Source organism: Harmonia axyridis, chromosome 6, assembly GCF_914767665.1.
Source record: "Harmonia axyridis chromosome 6, icHarAxyr1.1, whole genome shotgun sequence".
Taxonomy (NCBI): Eukaryota; Metazoa; Arthropoda; class Insecta; order Coleoptera; family Coccinellidae; genus Harmonia; species Harmonia axyridis.
In genome coordinates this window covers 24213069-24235318 of record NC_059506.1, presented here as the reverse complement: position 1 = coordinate 24235318, position 22250 = coordinate 24213069, and the positions used below count along the sequence as shown (strand labels likewise).

General features: G+C 33.6%; 1 protein-coding gene across 2 annotated transcripts in view; it reads left to right on the top strand.

Annotated features, from left to right (window-relative positions):
- The first annotated feature begins 591 nt into the window (after positions 1-591).
- Positions 592-22250, top strand: part of LOC123682920 (dual 3',5'-cyclic-AMP and -GMP phosphodiesterase 11) — a 300891-nt gene continuing 279232 nt past the window's right edge. The window contains exon 1 of one of the 2 annotated variants that reach the window (XM_045621747.1): positions 592-1068. In XM_045621747.1, coding sequence (XP_045477703.1) covers positions 1017-1068 — 52 coding nt within the window. In that variant the 5' untranslated portion in view covers positions 592-1016. Of the gene's footprint in view, positions 1069-7186; positions 7372-22250 lie in introns of those variants that run through there. The other variant, XM_045621749.1, reaches the window with a different exon arrangement.

Sequence of the window (22250 nt, the reverse complement as noted above, 5' to 3'; positions counted from 1 at the left end):
ACGGACAGAATCGAGCTTGAGGATATTTGAAACAATTCTCGACAGATAATTTTAAAATTACAAACATCGTGACGAAATACTAGAGCAATCTGTTCAGGGGTCGATCGATCAAAAATCATATAGATTGACTTAAGAAATACATATTAAAATAAATAAAAACCATGTGTATTCTATCAAATATTTCGAAAGTTAGTTGAAGATGAAAGCGATACGCCTACACCAGAGATTACCGCGATGTTTGTAAACCACGATTCATTTAGATAATTTGCGATACACAAATTATCGTCCAATCGAAAGATAAATGGAATATATCTATCCAGCAATCTACGATTTTAGTGGATCAATCTACCACTATTTGTTTCCCATATCCAGCCGCATATTATAATGGATATTGAATAAATTACAGTTGATCCAAATTAGGCCACCAGGAACGTGTAAACAACGGCAAATTTCGTTTACTATCCATCAAACAGCTGCCAATAATGCAGCCACACATCAACGTTGAAATAGTTTGAAAGTTTCATCCATCAGTTCGATTGGAACCAACAGTGAAAATCCTGAGTCGAGCGGTCGAGTCGCTTACGCAAATTTTGGTTTTATCGCTAGCAATTCCAGTCAATCAATTGGTACAGTTTGGATCGAAATGTGGTTTTCCTCGACACCACTCGGATGATCCGATTTTAGAACAATAGAAAACGTTTTCAGTCGTAAAGTTGTTTTGTATATGCTAGTTGAATGGATAAAACGTGTTGGAAATCAAATTTTGTGTAAACTTATCCAATAGCCTTCCAATTTTAATGAAGACACGGTGACGTAGTGTTGTTCTCTCATGACGGTTGAAAATGAGATGAACTGGACGATTGCTAAACGCAAAGATTGCTATGTTCGTTTGTTGTATAGATGAATTAGTTGACGCCGTATCTTACTAACAGCAGTACTCGTTTTAAGGCTTAGTTTGAAATATGATATTTTTTTGATTTATTGTGATTGTGGTGTGTGAGTGGAATTTAGTGAAAATGTTGGGATTGACGAGAAAATCGGCGAAGAATCTGCCTCCTTTGCGGATTGGTGAGTTCAAAAAAAAAAACATAATTGTATTAACGTTTCAATTTTTTTTCGATTCATTCATGATTCCTTACTTACGAATTGGTTATCTTTAAACGTGAGTTCAATCATGTGAAAGATTTTTGGTTTTGAGTTAAGACATATTCCTTCTATACCTACTTAAGTTCGAAAACAAAACTGTGATGAAATATTTCTGTACGGAAAAGAAATATCTGCCTTCATCAAGGTTATCTAGTATAAAAAATATAATAACCTACATTATGAGTAATTACAGTAATAATAACAACGATTTGGACCATGTCGCCCAAATTGTTCCGGAATTCATTGAACTCAACATTAAGTAAGAAGGAAAAGATCAACTGAGCGCCTGCTTCATTGATCTTTTCCTTCATTGGGAATTCAATTTGGTCAAGTGAAGATGGCAAAATTTAGTATTTTTTCAATACTTTTGGAATCATCTAGCATAGTTTGAAGCAATGGATTCTTTGTCATTCGCATATTTTCTATCAGGTGTTCATTTTTCGATTTTTTTGTTTTGAAACTTTAGGATTCGTATTCTCCAGCGAAACTGATGAAAAAACGGTTTCTTATCAATTTTAATACACATATTATTGCAGAAGAGCTGATTTTGAACTTTTTTTATAATATCAATGAACATTTGGAAACGTTCAAGGAAAATAAATAATTCTCATATTTTACCTTCAGGAAAGCTTCTTTCGGATATAAAATTGATATTTGAATTCAATTTGCTACAAAAATTGGTTACCATGTAGCTTATATTTGTACATTTACATATTTGGAGTTGACATTGAAGCTAAATAGAAAATTTGAGAGTAGTTATTTAAAATACAAGTGCATAGGCATTGATAATATACCAATTGAAAAGCCCCCGGTCTACCATAGTAAAACACATTTTTTTGTCAAAATTCGATTTTATTATTCATCATAGTTGCCTTCAAGGGCGATACAGCGATTATAGCGATCTTTCAACTTTGTATTCGATTTGTCGTTCGCTTCAAAATAGCCCTCAGTTGCGGCGATTACTTCTTCATTGGCGCTAAAAATTTCTTTCCAGCGAGCATTCTTTTGAGGTCTGAGAACAGGAAAAAGTTGCTGGGGGCCAGATTTGACAAATATAGTGGATGCACAAGCAATTCGAAGCCCAATTCGTGCAATTTTGCCATTGTTTTCGTTGATTTGTGACACGACGCATTGTTTTGATGAGAAAGCACTTTTTTTTCTTCAAATTCTTCAAAATTAGTTTTTTTAACGAGTTAATCCTTTAAACGACCCAATAATGCTATATAACAATCGCTGTTGATGGTCTGTCCCTTTTGGAGGTAATCAATCAATAATATTATACGTTATACCTGCTTCATAGGACAAGCCGCCCCTGCGTGACAGGAGATCTCCGAGTACCAACATGCAATAATGAAATATAAATATGAAATCTGTGTGAAACTGGGATATTCTCGCACGATGTTTGGCAGAATGAACGGGTTTGCCACAGTATTAGAAAAAATATAAATATAAAATCATTCAATGAAGAATATGCATTGTACATTGACTGTTTGACAATATTTTTTATATTGAGCTATTATAGTTTCGAAGATGTGGATTTTAAAAAGTTAAATTGTGCCTTCGGAATAAATGACAGAATCCCGCCAAATTGATTCATTGGTTTTTGAAGCTATAAAGTAATGAAGTATGATTTTGTCGTGCGAGATGAGATATGTATTTTGCAACAAAAAATAATATAATGAATCATTGTGTGTAATTTGCAATTGTGAAATTATTTCTGAGATTATTTGATGCAAGAAAGTAATACAATCCATTCTTCTGAAAAACTGAGCATCCATTTAAATTGATGGATATACACCATCAGCAACATTCCACCATAATGTATTTTAAAGGCTAATTATAACGTATGGTAGGTATAGAATTGAATTTTCACGGATATCCCTTCCGTGAAATGAAGTATGTATCTATATAATAAACATTTAATGAACTTTATGTACAACCAGAACCTGAATCCAATCAAGGCATATGTACACATATCTGCATGACTAATTTAATCTACTTGTATCCTAATGGATGGAATGCAGTTCCCAAATAGAAACCTCCCTTTTTCGAGAGAATTGTTAAATATTTATGTGAATATATCATGTTTGAGAGTTATTGCGTTTTCGTATCGGCTAGAATCAGATAGACAGAATTCGAAAATTAGATAGATCGTGATTGAATAAAATAGCGCTCTACATAATTAAAGAATTCAGGGCTTTTTAGATGTATTCTAGACTCGATTCTAGACGGTTTTAGACTTGATATGACGTTTTGTTTACCACTTACGTAAGCATTTTCAGAGGTTTCTAGGTCGTAGATTGTAACTGCAAGTGAAGAATAACATGATTTTAGGTAAACTATATCGATAATAATAAGGTGAAAAATATCAAGGAAAAAGCTTTGTCATTAATATCAAGGGGCGGAATTCGAACATTGGGTTATTCGTTATAAATTTAAAAAATTTCAAAACTTTACGAGCTGTAGGTATTCATGTTAAAAATATTGTATTTCGTATCGTCGTAGCAATACATGATTTCAGTTTCATGATTATTCAGTGCTGGCAAGTCAGTAGATTGGGGAGAGGGAGGTAGGCCTTTAACGATGGCAAACGATATCAGCCAAAACTATGTTTGCTGCACCTATCCTTTTCATGTAAATTTCTGAGACCAATTTGCACATTTGCGATAGTATGTCCTGGATAAATTCACGAATTCCATTTTTAAGGTCTTAAATAGAGTGCGAAGCATTGACGTATAGACCTTATTTTTCATGCGAAAGAAGAAAATCTAAAGGTGTTGAACCACAAACCAATTGTGATCACTTTTTCGTAAAATTAAGGCCATATAACCTTTTTTTGCGAAATTGCTATTGTTTCGCTGTCTTGTTGAGAATGAACGTCATCCAGATCAATATCTTCCATTTGTCGTCTGTGAAATGCCTGATTCCGAAGATAGACCTGAAATCGACAAACCTAGGTTTTTGTGAATATTACAGGGTAAAACAGTAATAATCTCAATTGTTCTTGAGCAACGCACACGGTTTCGATTTTTCACATCACTAACTTGTCCTAAGAGCTCAAACTCTAGTGAAACCAGTTTCACTATTGCCGGCCAAGAAGGTGCTTCACGATAACCCAAAAGTGCTTTAGTTTTGCGAACTGTGACTGCAAAATTTTTACCATATTTGTAGTAAATTTTAATGATTACAGGATTTTGTTGAAGCGTGTATAGTTCTATTTTTAGTATTGGCTTATTTTTGATTTCCATATATCAAAAGATGATATCTCTAAAATTCACAGATGCCCTCATAGAGGGTTATTCGAAAAGAAACCTCTTATTGGACAACTTAATACTTCAATTAACAAGAGAGATTTCGTCACATCTTTCCTCATTGTATTCTATAGCGTAAAGTTTCCAGTATTGCAAAATAATCTCAAGAGTTTATCACAGTTGAAAGTATCTACCTACTTCACCAAAGACACCTTTGTATGAATTTTTTTGATCCTTAATCCTTGATTCTTTTCCTTTCAAAACTCATGGATCTTGTTCTCGAGCTATGAGTATAAATGAGGCGGTATAGCAATCGATTTGGTACGAAAGTTCAAGGAAGTATACTTTGGACTGTGGACGGATTGTTTCATTCGATTTTTGGAATCTACACGTCCAAAATATGAGTTGTGATAATTTCAGGTGATAATTTTTTTCCTAGAATGATTACAAAGGTTTATCATAAATAATAAACCAAAACGTATAATACATTTATCCTTTTTGAATGCCTTTAAAGCTCTTAATACTACCTTTCGAGAGTAATCCAAAATCCAACCCGGTAGAACTTTCAATACCATACCTTTATTATATACTAACTGACAAAAAAAAAATGCAACACCCAGAAGGAGCTGTTTATTTATTATTTATTCATTTATTGTTCGATAATACATAGAACATAGATAGTATAGCAAGAAGTAAATGATTGAACTTGGAAAAAAATCGTGAAGGTTTTTTCATGTATACAATTTTTGTTACTCAAATGTTGTTTTTTTAAATTTTACAACAAACCAGCTGTTCGAGGAGATCTAAAGTCGATGTTTGGTTGTTGTTTAAATGCCTAGAGCACGTGTACGCAGAATTTATCACCAGCTAAGTGAATTTGAAAGAGGTCCAATTATTGGTCTATGGGAGGCGGGTTGTCATTTCGAGAAATCGCTAACCGAAATCCAACTACTGTTATAAGATGTTGTCAAGCGTGGTTTGATAAAATCGAAGAAGAGTATGCACCGGACGTCGCAGGGGCACAAATGAAGTTCAAGATCGACGTCTAAGACTTATGGCCATTAGAGACCGATTTGCGACAACTTGATCTTTGACTGATGAGTGGTTAGGAGAACAAGGCCATCATGTAGCTCTCCGAACGGTTTACCGCCGGATAAGGTCTTTTGGACTGCAGCATTATCGACCCCATCTTGTGTTACCCCCGACGGTTGAGCATCGCCAGCAACGATTAGAGTGGTGCAGAGATCGTCAACATTAGAATGTGGAATGGCATCAGGTCATTTTTTCTGATGCGCTGCGTTACCTTGAAGAAATAGTGATGCCATATGTTCTCCCTTACCTTAACCGGCTCGAGAATTCAATATTTCAGCAAGATAATGCTCGACCTCATGTTGCCAGAGTTAATTTCAACTTTTTCGAAGCGTACCCATGTGAATCTTTTGTCTTGGCCGCCCAGATCCCCCGATCTTCCGCCCATAGAGCATGTTTGGGACATCATGGGTAGAAGGCTTGAAAATTTGCGCCAGCCCTCACGGACTTTGTCGGCTCTGAGACATGAAGTACAGGTAGCTTAGGATTGTATATCCTTCAAGAAGAGATCTTATTGCATCAATGCCGAGACGTGTTGGGGAGTGTATAAATAATCGCGGTGGACAAACACATTGTTAAAAAATTTATTAAAAACAATGTATACCCTTCATTTTTTTCTCCAAATTTCAATCATTTACTTCTTGCTATACTATCTATGTTTTACCAAATGAAATTTGAAATTTAAACAGCTTCTTCTGGGTGTGGCAGTTTTTTTTGTCAGTTATATTTTATATTGAATATAATGCTCGATCAGTTGAAATTATCGATATTTCGCATCAGAGTTATAATAAACTAATGTCGATTAATTTTCAGTTTCGTTACGTATTTATCTTCTCTATTTCCTCAAATTCTGAATCTTTTTCTATTCATATTCTATTCATGCATCAGAAATAATATTATGGGTATAATATAAGTACCTACCTACTGAAATAGGGTTACTTATTTTTGAAATCAAATTATTTCCGTTGGTTCAAAAATGTTTTCGCTGAAATATTCCACGAATAAATTCCATTAAATCTAAATTGATGTGGTCGTTGTTACTCCAACACTCGGTCCGAAACAATAACTAGTGACTCGAAAATTTTATGTCCCATAAATTCAGCTTTTATAGTTGAATGGTGCCCTTTCGGGAAAAATTCGTGAATACGAATACCTATATATGAATTATTTATGCCTTATATTATGCGGAAATTCCAAGTAGATATGTTAATATTATTTCGTTCACGTAGTAAAATCCTTATATCCTTCAATGACCGAGATTTGAATGAAATATTAATGCATATTTCGAATTTTCAAGCGGTTCCTATATCGAATAACGTTAGTTAGCGATTGATCCGTAAGATGGCTCCAAAATGTCAAACGGAGCTAATCTCTCATTGGGCATTAAGCTGTATAAAAGGCACGAGCTATTTTTTGCAGTGATTATTAAGAAAAGGTTGAGATGATAGAAAGCAGTTAATATTCGCGCGAAAAATTACTTCATTTGAGGATGGAGCTGAAAGTGAAGCAATTTCCAAAAATGTCTCATGTACCAACGAATTCCCTCAGTCAAATGTCTGTTTTATTGATACATAAATAAATATTGAACTTTGTAGGTACATTATTTCACCTCATCAAACGGAAAACAAACCACAACATGTAACGCATGCGTTACATTTTCACACGTGAGGAACAAGGATGAACCAGGTTTAACAACGGCTAGCGCATTGACAATCTTCGAACGAAATGTGTATGTTTTGTTTTCTTTTTACTGTACGGTTCGTGTTCGATTGAAAATCTACCTCTCACATTGATTGAATTCGTTCCTTATCGGAAAGTAATTGTGGATGTGCCCTCTAGTGGTGGAAATGGAATTCTAATCATCTGAAGACTTCAGCATATCAAGGTAGAATAGAACGATAATGTTTTGTTTCTGAATTTTTGAGGTTAGGTGCACTTCGCAGATCAGGTGTTGTATGTTTTTGATCTCTGGAGTGTCTTACATGTAACACGATGTGACTTAACGTGTTCTGGTCAGCTGTTGCTTGCATAAGAATCTTATTATTCAAATTCGTCGCTATTCTATTCATATAGCAGGTCATATTCCAAGGCGACTTATTCCAAATAGATAAGAGTTCGAATTTCAATGGAACTTTATATGAGAGTGAGTAATATTTACGGTTATCAGTCTTGAATCCATGGAACTAACGTGAATGATATAATCTTGTATTATATAGAGGTGTATCAAATATTAAACAGTTCCAATTCATTTTTTTCGAATTGATACATTCCTGTTCTTCAATGTTTTCTTTTCTAAAATAGTCTTCCATCGGATACAATCGAATGACAGCTTTTTGATAAACTGAAAGGCTTGAACAGCTTTCGATGACTTTTTTTTTATATTTGGTGAATGGGAGTATTCAAAGTTAACTGCAGGAATTGGCGATTCCAGAACATTCTCCAAAATATACAAAGAAATTTTATTATACCATTTCTTATACACTGCACACAAAATTTTTGGACATTTTTTTAGTTGGAGACTTGGTAATTGTATGGAAATATTTATGTACACTCTCACTATAAAAACTCTCACATGTACATAGTACACAGGGTGGCTGGATACCGAAGGAATAAAGGTTTTTCCAGTAGAAATGATGCAATTCGAATTGGTTGTTATGGAAACAATGTGTATAAGTATTATTTTTTGACACATCTCATGTGTTCGGCAGGTTAAGTTATTTAATCATCAAAAGATACATGGTTCAACATTGTTTAGAAATGGTTAAATTATTTCTTCAATTTTTAAGAATAATTCATGGAGGAGATATTCAATTGATGGACTCCCTATTCGTCGTATTGTGAACAAATTTGAATGTAGTACCAAGTACAAGTAAGTACTTGGTAATGTATTAACTGAAGAAAATTCACTATTAAATTTGTCTACAATCCGACGAATAGTGAGCGAGTCGATTAACTCAATAATATCGTCCATGAATTCTTCTTAATTCTTGAATTTCAATCGGTATTTTCGAATGAGCAGTAATTTTGTTTGATGAAACAATTCAATAATTTCTCAATTTTGTGGAAGCGGGTAACTTTTCATGATTAAATGGTACAATCTACTAAACACAAAAGACATCAAAAATTACAAAAAATAACAGTATTGCCATTATAATTATTTGAAATTGTATCATTTCTATTCCAAAGCCCGTTAGAGGAGCTCCAGCTGAATGTGGATTAGGGATTTGAATGTTTCCTTGATGTATTGGTTTCAGAGATAGATAGATAGATAGATAGATATGTTTATTCTCATTGGAATAACATATATGATACAGTGTGATTTCTTAAAAACAGGTAAAATGAAATATTTAACATGATTATTATGAAGCTCATCCTCCCCCATTTCACTGGAAAATCTATTGAAGAATTTCAGGTCCTTATCAAAAAAAAATTGAAATACGTGTTATTTAAAAAAAATCACTTTATATCTATGCGACGGAAATTTCGAAAAGAGCTGGAAAATCGAACTAAAAACATATTTTCATCATTTTCTGTACAAAAGGTATTCATGACATTCCAATTTTTTTTTGTTTTGATTTTCGTTTTGATGACATAATTGGAAACGAAATTTAACCCTCAACCAACTCGGTCCGATTTGTCGTCAATGAAATATTTTGAGATTTTTCTTATTTTTTCTCAGGTGTAAACATAAAATTCTGCAGGAACGTTGAAATTCTCATTTCACATCCAAATGCGAAATTGCAACAGCATCGAATTCGTAATTTTGGAAATACCAGGAAAAAATGAGAGAGTTATCTTATTTACGTCCAATTAAACGAACAAAATTGAATTCGAATACGAATTGGTCGTCAGTGAGTCAAAAATTTAAACTTTATCGTTCGAGATAATGTCCGGCGCAAAATTTGAAAGATTTAGACTTTGTGACGAAATGACCTATCGCTCTGTATGGGGAATGAACACTCAAAAACGACTGTAAACAACTGATTCTACGTTCTTTGGAATCCATCTGCCAGGGAAATTTTTTTATCACGGAAGTACATACCGTTCCAACATTACGCTATAAGGTAAACAATTTACAGAGCTTTGACTGATGCGGCGACTTCGCCGTTTTGTTATTGCGTACTTACGCAATAACGAAACCCATATACACACAATCGTTTCACCTAACCCGTACAAGCTTTCAGTTTCTTAGAGGTCTCACTAAAGCCTAAGAGAACTTATATAAAACATCAAACAGTGAATGAAATATAAAAGAAGATTATACACCAATGGAATAAAATGATTTTTTTCCGAAGCGCACTGAGGATTCCCAAGTTTTATAATAAGTTATACGAGTATTTCATTCGTTTATAAGCAGGAGTAAAATGAGTGAATACTCCCTTGGGTAAATTTATGTAATATTAATATTCACATCAATATTGTTTCTTCGCTAATAATACTGAACAAAGATGTTATTGTATTAATTACATTATTTGGCGTTTTGATATTCACTCTTTTCAACCGTTAAAAGTGGAAGGTTGGTTTTTCTTTATGGAATATTTAACTGAAAGAATCTTCTCAGTAATCATTTTATTGTTTGTCAATGAATTTCCAACATAAATCTCTGCAACAGAGCTAGATTTCCATTCACCATGGCATTTTATAACGCTAATATCAGTACCTGTATCGGCTATCAAAGATGATGAGCGCTGAATGTAGTGGCTCATGTAGAAAGATGAATTTGGTAATATATGGTGTTCAGTTATTCTGTTTGGTAATCCTTCAAAAAAGCATTCATCTACTAGCTGCGTAGATCAATTCGACAACTCGGAAAAAAACTTCAATATTGTGTTTTCTCTTTCTGCAGAACCATGTACTTTTCAGAAACGGCAGCAGCATCAATCGAACACTTTTCTCCGAAGAAATATTTTGGTTTGGATTGCAAAATCCCGGATCCCTGAACATCATCGTCAGCTTAATCATCCGATCTTGAGACCTCAGCAATACATATAATTGTTGCCAACTGAAATAGTAGAATAGTTATTTGTTTTCCTAGGCAGCAAAGTAGTAGATTGAATGCCGTGCCGTGGCTGATGGGAATTCAGCTAAGGCTGTCAATCTACTTTGCTGCCGAGTTGAACATATAACTTTTTCTTCGATTGTTTATAATGGTATATGTAGGAAGAATATTGTATTTGAAAATTATTACGATTCCCACAATCTTTTTATTTTTTCTGTAGTGATAAATTAAAAAGAAATTTGACAGAAATCGAAATTTTTGGAATGGTTGGTTGCTTTATAAATGTACGTATATGTCCATGATAATTATAGTTTCACAACTTATGAAATATCTGAATATCGGACATATGTATATTATGGACGGTGATAGCGACTCAGAAGTACTTACTCCTCCAGAAATAAGGAAGAGGTGGCAAAAAATATTGATTATCAGAAAATGTATTTTTTATTCGCATTGAGAATAATAACTTTACTGCCTAGACAGGAAAAGTAATACTTTGCTGATTGATATGTGTCTGCTAAACCAATATTTGCTGTCAATCGCAGACAAAATTCTTTTTCAATTAAAACCACATTTCGATAAATTGCTCAACCATCAACCACTAGCAACTTTTCATAAGAAGCTTTCATTAGAATTTGTTCAGTTTGTTATCTAGTGAATTCTTTGGTTTTTATCCAATCTTTTTTTCTTCAAAAACGATAACAATTTTGAATTCTTCTTGATTTCAACCCTATTTTTGACCGTAAGACTGGCTTTTATTATTTAGGGTTTACCAATAGTAGATTGAATTGTGATATTAAAAAACGATTATATATTTTGAAACAAATCAATAGATCTTTATTTCATTGTAAATAGGGGGGTATGCTATTAACTATGAATAATATAATTGCTCCGATAACTAGTTTTCCGCATTTTAATACTAATCGATAGAAATCTTCAAAAATGGGTTTAACTAGAGAAAATATAGCAGAATTGAAAGGAATCGTTAAAGAGACAGTAGTGGCCGTACTGGATTGCTATTTAGATACCATTACTGAGAAAATAATGCTCAAGATTAAGGACAGAATGGAGGAGGAGTTTAAACGGCTGAATTTTCGATTGCAAGATGATGAGTTTCCTTCTGCCGATCGAAATTTGGAAGAACTAAAATCAAGGCTTCACAAGACCGAGTCTAATTTGGAACATTTACAACACGAAAGTAAAAGAAACAATGTTATTGTTTTTGGAATTCCGGAACCTGATAATTCGGATCTGAAGAAGAAACTTATAGCCATGTGTCAAGATAAAATGGTAAACATTGATGCACGATTTATAAAATCCTGCTACCGTTTAGGAAAAGGAGTCGAAAGGAAAACACGTTCGATTATTGTCAAATTTTTAGATGAATCATATCGTAGTGAATTTTACTCATCAAGAAAACTTTTTGTGGGATCAAAGGTTTTCGTGAAAGAAGATCTAACCAGGGACCGTATTCTCGACAAGTGATCTTTCAAAACGTATACGTTCATTCAGTGTTCATAGCACTGAAAGAACGTATACGTTTTGAAAGATCACTTGTCGAGAATACGGTCCCAGAAAAAGAATCGATATATTCAAGTATGCATTACAAAATTTCCCAAGAATGTGTGGACTGTTGATGGTATAATTAAGGTTAGAACTGAAAAAGGTGTAATTTCAGTTAATGATAAACAGGACGTAGATTCCTTAGTTTAAATGAGTTGATAATGATTGAATTGAATTGTATTATTATGTTGTATGATGTAGGTGATTTCTATATAGGTTTAGTTCTTATACGCTTATCGGGGTAGTTTCACTGTACATAATGCCTACAATTGTTGTAGAGTTTGATTGTGGAATTTTTTTTTTACTGTATTTTTACTATTCTTTTGCTATTGTAGTTGTATAATAGATTGCTTCGAATCAGAATTTGATGACATAGAGAACAAATATTTTAGTGTTGATGATGCTAGAAAGGAGATTGAATTCGATATGTCTATCGGATATGAATTGGTACATTTTAATATACGTAGTGTACGAAACAATTGTGATGATTTGATGTTATAACTAAATGCCTTGGAGTTTGATGAAAAAAATTTTATAACCTCCTCTCCCAAGAACTTAAATCAAAAACCAATGTAAAAAGTAAAATTTTCAGATATTATCTCCGAATTTATGTAATTGTTAATTCTTATAGATTCGAAGCCATCCTATCGGCATAATTTTTTGTTTTCTGTGTTTTTTTGCATTTCTTTGGCTTGTTATGCCTTTCAATTGGTAATCTACATTTTTGTTGTTTCTCTTTCAACAAATGTATTGATTTTTTGTATAATTAGAGAGAATTTTCATCAGTTGTAGAAGCAGATAATGACAGCATACAAGCTTGCTTAGGCCCAATATTTCTGCAATTGAAGTTTTTGTCGGATGTATATTTATACCTATTGATGAATAAATTTAATTGAATTAAATTGAATATATCTGCCAAATGGCCGCCACGTCTACGGTTGCACTACCATATACTTTTTTTGGAATTTTCAATAATCAATTAGCACATTTGCGACTGTATGTTCTCGTTAACTTCATCTTTAAGGTATTGAATCGATTGTGTAGTATTGGCATAGACAATATCTTTCACGTGGCCCCAAAGAAATAAGCCAAATGGACTTTTTTCGTATTTTTCCTTGATTTTTGATCCAATTTATCAACCACTATTTTGCAGCAGCGTCTTCAACAGATTCATCACACATTTTTGCAATATTCATTCGAAAAACTTGGGAAATATGAGCATACTTTTTGATTTCCACAAAAGCCATTTGGCTATCCTTGTTTATCAGCTGTTAAGGTAATCAAATTTAGTTTTGCATCTTCTATACCATCGAGATTTTTGTGTTTTTGAATTTGAATTGTCCTATTGGCGATTGATCTAGGTATTTCTTTTCAGATTTTTTCAATTGAAACCGTTTCATAGTTAGATTGTGCAAAACTATTTCATCTTCTTTTCAGGGGTGACAGCAAAAGTTCTCCTGATGCCATATCCTGAACTAGAAACGAATCAATTTGAAACGTCATATCTGAACAATAAATCCGAACAGTTCCTGAAGAAATTCGAACAAAGTTATAAATTGAACTCATAATTAACTGACATTTGCTGAAAGGACCATCATCCCCATCAAGTTCACCGAACAGCTTGATCGTATCAACCCCATACATCAAGGCAGCTTCATTTAATATCCTCATCAAGCGTCCTCGTCTAAAAACAGTATCATAGGTCCACAAAAACCCGCTCGAACTGTCGTCACATCAAGATTTCCCCCTCCCCTATTACGTCAACACAAATATCAAGGCAGGTGGTTCACCCCAACCGAATACAGCCCCCTCTGTCTCCTCCAGCTCATCCCCTGATGTAGGACTTCGAACTCTGACCTCGAGGATGAGTCTATTTCAGGAGCTGCAAGGAAACGAGACAAGTTTGCCCCATTTCTATTTATAGTTTGATTTTTTTTTTTTTTGGTTGGTTTCCGCTCCTTGATATCTGTCGGAAACCACTCGCAACACTGTCGATATTGACGTGAGTCTTCCGAGGTTAAAATGAATTTCGTTTGGGTTGTTTTTGGTGGACTGCAGGATTCTTCCACTTGGTCCGCTTCTTCCGGTTGTCTGCTGGGATGGAGTTTTTAGGTCGGATGTCGTTTTCAGTTAGTTCCTGATTTGTGTTGTGTTTTTATTCGCAGGTTTTTTGTGTCTTATTACCCCTCCTGCTGATGGGAATTGGGTGTTAAAGATTACCGTCGTTAAGTGACATCTATCGAGCGAAGGAATTGAGTGAATCTTTGGATTTTTTTAAGAATAAAAAGTCCTATGGACATGGGCCCGCAAATGCTTGGTTTTCGTGATGCAGGCTGTATCTTGTAGTCCTACTTTTTTTTGATACTCACATCAGTTTGTGAAATCTTTATCAATCTTCGCTACATATTGAGTAAATGAGTACCAAAACTTATAATTAATTCATTCGTTACAGTTTACTAACTGGATCTTTATAATAATTTGGATTTTCCTGAGAATTACTAGAGAGCTGTTTAAAATTGTTTTCTCGAGATCGATAGCAGATACGACAAAACTACAAGAAACCAAAAAGTGTAGTACTTGACCAGAGTTTCTTTTTACATTTTTCTAAAGTACCAGTGGTTCACAAAAAAAAAATTCTGGAGGATAGAAGCGGGCACTCTTCCAGAAAAATGTCACCCTGTAGATTTGCATTCAAAATTAGCATATTACATGATGAAAACTTTGAATTGGAATATCTAGCCAACTTCAAGTTGAATATCTTGTGGGAGATGCTATGAGAAAAAATCAAATTTCAACACAGTCTATCTCAAAAGCAAAACGTTTGCGGCCCCATGTTATTGGATCATGTTTTTCTTGAAATGATCGGAGGAATCTGTCATTTTCGTGCACCTCCAATTTGAAGTATAGTCAATTCAAAACTGGTGTCTTCATATAACAAATAAATTGCGATTTGATTGAAACACAATCACATTTACGTTGCGAATAACTCGGTTCAGTTCTTGATAACTGGCAGCGACAGTATTGAAATGTTGTGACGAGAATGAAACAAAAAACCGAAAACAACGGGTAAGTGTATACCGATGACGAATACAAAATTCACATATGGAAAAACAAGGGACGGCGCGGACAAAGTGCCTACCCTAAAATTCGATTTTTTTCCACATCACTGGATTCTTAGAATGATTAAAATTAAAATGACTCCATTTGCGCATTTATTTATTAAACACAACAATTTCTTTCATCTTTTACATGTTTACTTCATAAGATGAATATGATCAAATTATTTAGTGAAATAAATTTTGTGTGATAGGAGTGATTTTACTTTCAATCAAGATTGAACATGTTCTAAAAACCAATTTCAAGGTTGAAGGAACCTTTGGTGTCGTCCATCAATACCAATAGAATATAGTCTATTCACAGGGGAACAGCTGTTTTGGTGTCGAGGTTTTTTGAGCTAATTCTATATCAATTTGATGTCCTGAAATAACGTATTTTTTTCTACCTAGGACCTCAAATGTTTAAGGTATACAATTTTTAAGAAATATAAGTAACATTATTTTAACTCAAATCCTTAAGTGTAGTGAACATAAGTAGATACAAAATTTTCATTTTAGTTATACAAAGAACAATATTATGTTGAACTTACGAACAAAAAATTCATTGACGAAATCAAATAGTCACTCAACACTTCGAAAGCTTTTTTTCCGCGACATTCTTGAAAGTTTTTTCAAACAGTCCATTTTTACACCCCAGCAGTAATTTTTCTTGGTAAGCTGTCCTCCATAACTTTGAAAGTCTCCTAAATTTTCTGGAAAACGTTCTAAGCGGCTGTGCGAATAGTGTATTTTAATACTCATATTGCACCCTAAGGATTTGAAACTATTAAGCATCTTGTTAACCATTTCAACATAGTTTTGTGGTTTATGTTTGCCTAGGAAATTTTCTACAATTGCAACAAATGATGTCCAAGCTTCTCGTTCAACTTGATTCATTGAATTTATGAAGTCAGGATCCTTAATTAATTTTTTTTTGTGGGCTGTCAAATATCCCTGCTTTGAGTTTTTTTGTGCTCAACTGATGCGTTTTCACCCCTATATATGCAAAACATGACCCACTCTTATAAAGAGCCTTTACAAATTGCTTCATTAAACCCAACATTATATGTAACGGAGGAAGTATGATTTTTTCTCTTACTTACCCGACTTAGGGAATTAAAAGGGTCATTTCAGATACCTGATAGGCATTGGTTCTATTATTTATAGATTTACCTGAAATTTAATCAATTACAGGCTGACAATAAAACCATTCTACCTACATTAATGAATATAAAATAATTTTAGAACTCTTAAAAATAAATATACTGAATGAAACCCACATTGGTAGATAAGTTGATGTATCTAAAAAAGTAGAGCTGATAGAAAAAACGGATTCCATGTATAGATTTAGCGTCCCAAATAGAGTTAGAATCAGATTTAAAATCACAGGCTCAAAAAAAACAGTTATTTTTGTTGCCCTGTGTTATTTATGATGAATGACACTCCAAAGCTTCCTTCAACCTTGAAATTGGAGTTTAAAACACGTTTCATTTTTAAAGGAGACTTTAATTTCGATTATGAAACTAGCCCCTATTGAGTGAAGTGTTATTTATAATAATAATAATAATAATAAACTTTATTGATCCTTTCTGACATTCAACAAATGTAGGACAAGTCATATAAAATAGTATGCAATTTCATAGAAAAAAAAACAAAAAAACAGATTCAACGAATTGAATCCTTAAGGAACTCATCAACACTATAGTAGCATCCTTTAATCAATAGTGTTTAAGGATGGTTTTGAAAATCTGGCAACGTCATTTATCATCGATCGCTGACGTCCATATTTCTACCCTGCACCAGGATATCAACCTCCTCAACAACCCCCTAGATTAAATTCTCATCGTCATAACCGTGTGGAGTGTTATTAGGCAGTTCTGGACCAACTCCAAGGTCAATAATATCCCTTTGGATTGCGAACGGAATAGAGGGCATTTACGAGAAAGTGATATCGGAGATGATGGCACTACTCGTAGCCAGTTTAAGGACCGTAGTGGAACTCCTGAAACATGAGAGTCCTCCAAAGAGATTCCATAGAAAAGGGATCGAATTGAGATGCTTGTCGGATTTTGTTCGAGCCACTCGGAATAAAATTCCTGCTTTGAAACAGGATCGAGCTGGGATTTTAATAAGGATAGAGGATGAGCTAATTGGAATTTTTGGATTTGGAGGGGAATAATAGGGATATTTTGGTAGATAGGGATTTTGGAATTTCAGCAGTCAGTTTTGTTGTGAAGGAGGAAATAAGTGGATAAAATGCTTAGCTTCGAAATAGAATTTCACCGATGTTGAGATGGAAATCCTGCGATTTAATGCAGTGGAATACATTCCGTTTCCTATACCGGGTGAGTTTTTTAAATTGAATAAGTCGAAAATTTCGAAAAGGAATCGGAAAAATGGTTTGAATGAAAGGTTGATGGTTTCGGAAAGGAAAAGGAAAGTCCTCTTATGCTAGAAACTTTTCCATATACACCACCTTTTTGGTCAACCGGGGAATTTCAAGAGGGCATTTCTTATATCTTATATACAGGGTGTTTCCTAAACATGCGGCAAAAATTCAGGGGGTTGTTCCTTGGACTATTCTAAGAATATTTTGTCCTTTGATGATTTTTGAAAAACCTATTTGTTTCGAAGATAAGGGGAAACAAAATTTCAGATAATAACATTTTATTATGAAAAATTACATGAAAATTCAACTCAACCTACAATAACTGTTGAAAATGACCACCTCTAGCCAGCATACAAGCATCCAATCTTCTCCTCATTGACTGCCGAAACCTTTCAAAAACACCAGGATCATTTCTTAATTGCTAATACATCACAAAACGAATTCAAATGAAAACCGTGTTTAATCTGTATTCCTTTACCATCTGCACTTATCAATTTTTAGTCAAAAAACTGGCCGTTTTTAGTAATTGGAATGTTGTTAACAAATTTAAAAATAAATTGTACCTACTTAGTAAACACAGTGCGGTACGCATTTTTATTTAAACTATCATTAATTTTAAAAATATGAAAAATGTTGTTCGCCCTGTATCTTCGAAACAAAGAGGTTTTTCAAAAATCATCCAAGGACAAAACATGCTTGAAATAGTCCAAGGAACAACCCCCTGAATTTTTGCCGCATGTTTAGGAAACACCCTGTATAGATAAATCGTTTGACGGATATTTCTTCTTGATTCCAAATCATCAATTGATACGTCCTTTTTAATTAATAGAGATTATGTTAAATAAATAACAATAATTTCGCCGTTTTCAAATGATCAGTGACATCACATTTATTGAGAATAAACAGTTCAGCAGAAAATAACAGAATTTCATGTTAATGACTAATGGACCGGGTACATTAAGGTCGTTCAGACAGAAAACTTGAATTCGATCGCAGAGATCTATGACGAATCGTGAAAATTTTTTTTTTTTTTGCTGCAAAATACGAACCAGCAATAAAAAAAGGAATCCTATTTTATATTCCAATGTTTCATAATCCATGCGAAAAGGCTCTTTTTGGTAAAGAGCGCTTCATAAGAAACTCCTCCTTATAGGGAGTTTGAGGGTAGCTCCAGTTTCATGACCATAATTCGACCGTCTTCTAGATATGATTTCTTTTATTCGCATGTGCCAAATTTCCTAGGGTTGATTATTCTGATAATTAGTGATTTACTGCTTGCATTTGGTAATTTTGTTGAAAAAAAAATCGTAGAGTATTCTGTGTACGAAGTAAAAGTGAATGATACAATACACTAAGGTTATGTTTCGTAGTCATGAAGCATGCGCAAACAAAAAACCATCCTTTTTCTTGCCCTAAAGGCCAATATCGGGACTTTATGAGGAAGGGCACTTCAAACCATTTTCTAACCTCAAAATTGCTTTATGAAACACGTTTCATTTGTAAAAGAAACTTCTCACGGAATAGTATATCCTCAACAACTGCATACATTTAAATAATACAAATATTCTACCTGATTCAATTCAAAATGGCCCGCGTTGACAATACTTATGCATTTCTTGTATTTCCAAAGAAACAATTTTTTGAAAGCCCAATTTCATTGGCCTATCAAGCGAGGAATAATATTTCTCACATTATGAGCAATACATAGTTTTGAAATTCTGTAAGATATGAAGAATACGCTACTTTTCATAACTGTTGATGGAAAAAAAATGTCAGATACTTTCATCAGATTGATAAGAACTTAATGAAGAATACCTATCGAAAAATAAATGAGGAAAGAACCAAGGATGCAATTGACTCATAAATGACGAGCGCACAAAAGTTCCTGACTTCACGTCAGTGCTTTCCTGAATTTTATATTTATGTTTAGGTTTATTCTCTTTTCATATCATCCATAATTCTCATATTTTCTGAAAAACGAGTTTCTGGATTCTTCTGTTAACAGTTTTGATTCAGTATCCTCCCTTTCCATTTATATTTCATTTGCAGCATTGCTATTCAATTAATGGTAGACGATATAATAAAATATAGCGTATAAGGCACGTGTATAAGTGCCTGTATACTGATTTTGTATTTTATCATGGCCATCTCGTCTACCGCTTTTAAATCCCGTCGAACATTCACTCAAACTATCACAATTAAAACACGAAGTTCAAGTTGCAAGTTCAAGGTGTCGCAGATAATCACCGAACATTTCATTTTTTGGATGTCTAGACGTGAACAAGAAGGTCCTCAGCTATAAGATAGCCAAACATATAAAAATGTTTTGTTGTATTAGATACCTACAACTGAGTTAATTTCACGAAAATGTTTTATTTACATTGGGGTACTTCATTTACTGATCAAATTTCCATGGAATTTTCCTAGAACGAAAAGTGTAATGAATGAAAATATTTACTCACTTGACATTCAATTCTCTCGAAACGTAGTTTTTACGAGTCATAAGATTGATAAGATATCTGTATTAATTTATGATAAATATAACAATATGGTGTTTTGTCGCCCATATCGTCGAAATAATGGAAATTACCGATAACAAATATTGCTTAAATGCCTTCCATTGTACCTTCGATGTCAGTGAATTTCGCTTGAAGAATCTAGAATATTGCGAGAAATAATGGTGAAATCTTATGAAAATTATAAGTGGGTATTTCAGAATTGCCTCAGAGGAAATATACTATCGAAGAACAAGCCAATTGTATACAATGATTTATTATCTTTTATAATCTTCGAGATAAGCGTAGTTCGAATAATTCAAGACTGTTCTAGGAAAATAGAAATTTGGTACAAGAATCGAGAATACAATCTTTGAATTTTAAGAGTCTGTTTACACCACACTGCTTGGGAAGCAGAGGGGTCGCAACGTGAAGGGGCAAGAGCGGGTGGGCGTCGACTATCGTCGTAAAAATATCGTGAACGTATTAGGCCCTCAGCCCTCAGTCCAGGTAGAATGAATTTGTAACGCATTGGGATGATCTCGTTTCTTTCTCGTGTTCTACTAGTGCGTGTCGGAATTTGCGGCCGCATTTTTGACATTTTGATGAAATGAAATGATTGTCAAATGGTCACCTATGATTATGGTGGTAAAGACGGTTTCTTTATAATAAGAGCTAAGAGTTGAGAAATACGAACTCTTTTTTAGGTTTCGAAAAAGACTCTCTACTTTTCATAATTACTTGATATCGAATTGAGAATCCAAATACGCTTTGATATACCATTATCCTCATTTCTTGAATTGTAAAAATCCTTATGAATTTTGAAATATCTAATCCAAAATTTCATTGAGAATATTGATGAACTCATTTCATAAATATCTACAGTTTTGAGGAATAGTACTTTGTTATAATAATTAAAAAAAATCAGCTTGGCTCATAATGATATATTTCAAATTGCCTTTTTTTTTTCTTCAATTTTTGATTATCCTGAAGATCTAGTTTGTATTGGGGATCCCTAATAAAATTTTTCTTCGAAAAACTCTTCATCGATGTTGACTTCGATAAATAAAAATTCCTTCAAAGTCCATACGACAAAGGCATTTTTCTCTTTCAGCTATATTTAATTGTCCCTGAACTTGAAAATAAAAATTATGACTTTGTTTCAATCGATATTTCTAATCATCATTTTTTCCAAATATGTGGTTTGTTTCCTTTCAATAGCGTCCTTCATCATATTATTTCTTGTTGAAAACAGGCATTTGAATGATTATTTTTTTCAACAACGCCATCTGAAGAAGCACCTAGAAAAGGCCATTTTTTATTAATAAAAATTCCACTGTTTGTGATCTTCGAGCACAATTCGTTCTCTAATAGATGCTTCGCACGATCTTCATTATTTTTCCCGAATCTATAGCTTTTGCAGAAAAATTTTTTTATGAAATGCTTTCAACTGTTGAGCAACAACTTGTCATAAGAGGTATTTTACATATTTTCCCAAATATTGAAGCCGTCAACAATTTCCTCCTCTACTGATGCCAATCAGCAGAATCAGTTTGAAGCCGTGTTTTCAGCTCAATTTCTTTATAAGCTTCTTCTGTTTTGATAAAACCCCTCAAGAATTCAGCCCTATATTATTGGAATGTTCCCTCATCTATGTCTGGTTTTTCACAATACAACATAGAGGCGCTTCTTTACGTAAAATCCAGTGGCCTGCTCGTCTCTTCAAAATGGTTTTTAATTATGAAGATATGACCCAAAGTTATGTTTTTTCAATTGGGCACACTAGATTTCTATGCTATAGAAAGCTCAATCTTTCCTGATTTCAAAAATATATAAGATCGTATGGTATCGTATCAATATAAATAATGGAAAATGGTCAAATACCTTTTTCCATAAAATAAAAAGGTTTTGTACCATCTAAGAGTCTCAATATTTCTATGGTTTCAACTGTTGATGAACACAAAAAAATTGAGCTTCTTATAACAGGAGTAGTATCAAGAATTTTTTCCTTCACCAAACGCATATTAGATAAAGTTTATTCAAAAATAACGGAGTGACTGGAATGTTCTTTTAGACAAATTGCTGAATATAAACAATTCGGAATGTATCCAAAGATATTTTCCTGCATAAAAGGTTCAATTCAATACACATAAACAAAATTATAAGGAGAACTGCACAGGACAAATAGATATGAAAAATTCTAGTAATACCTCAACCCCAAAT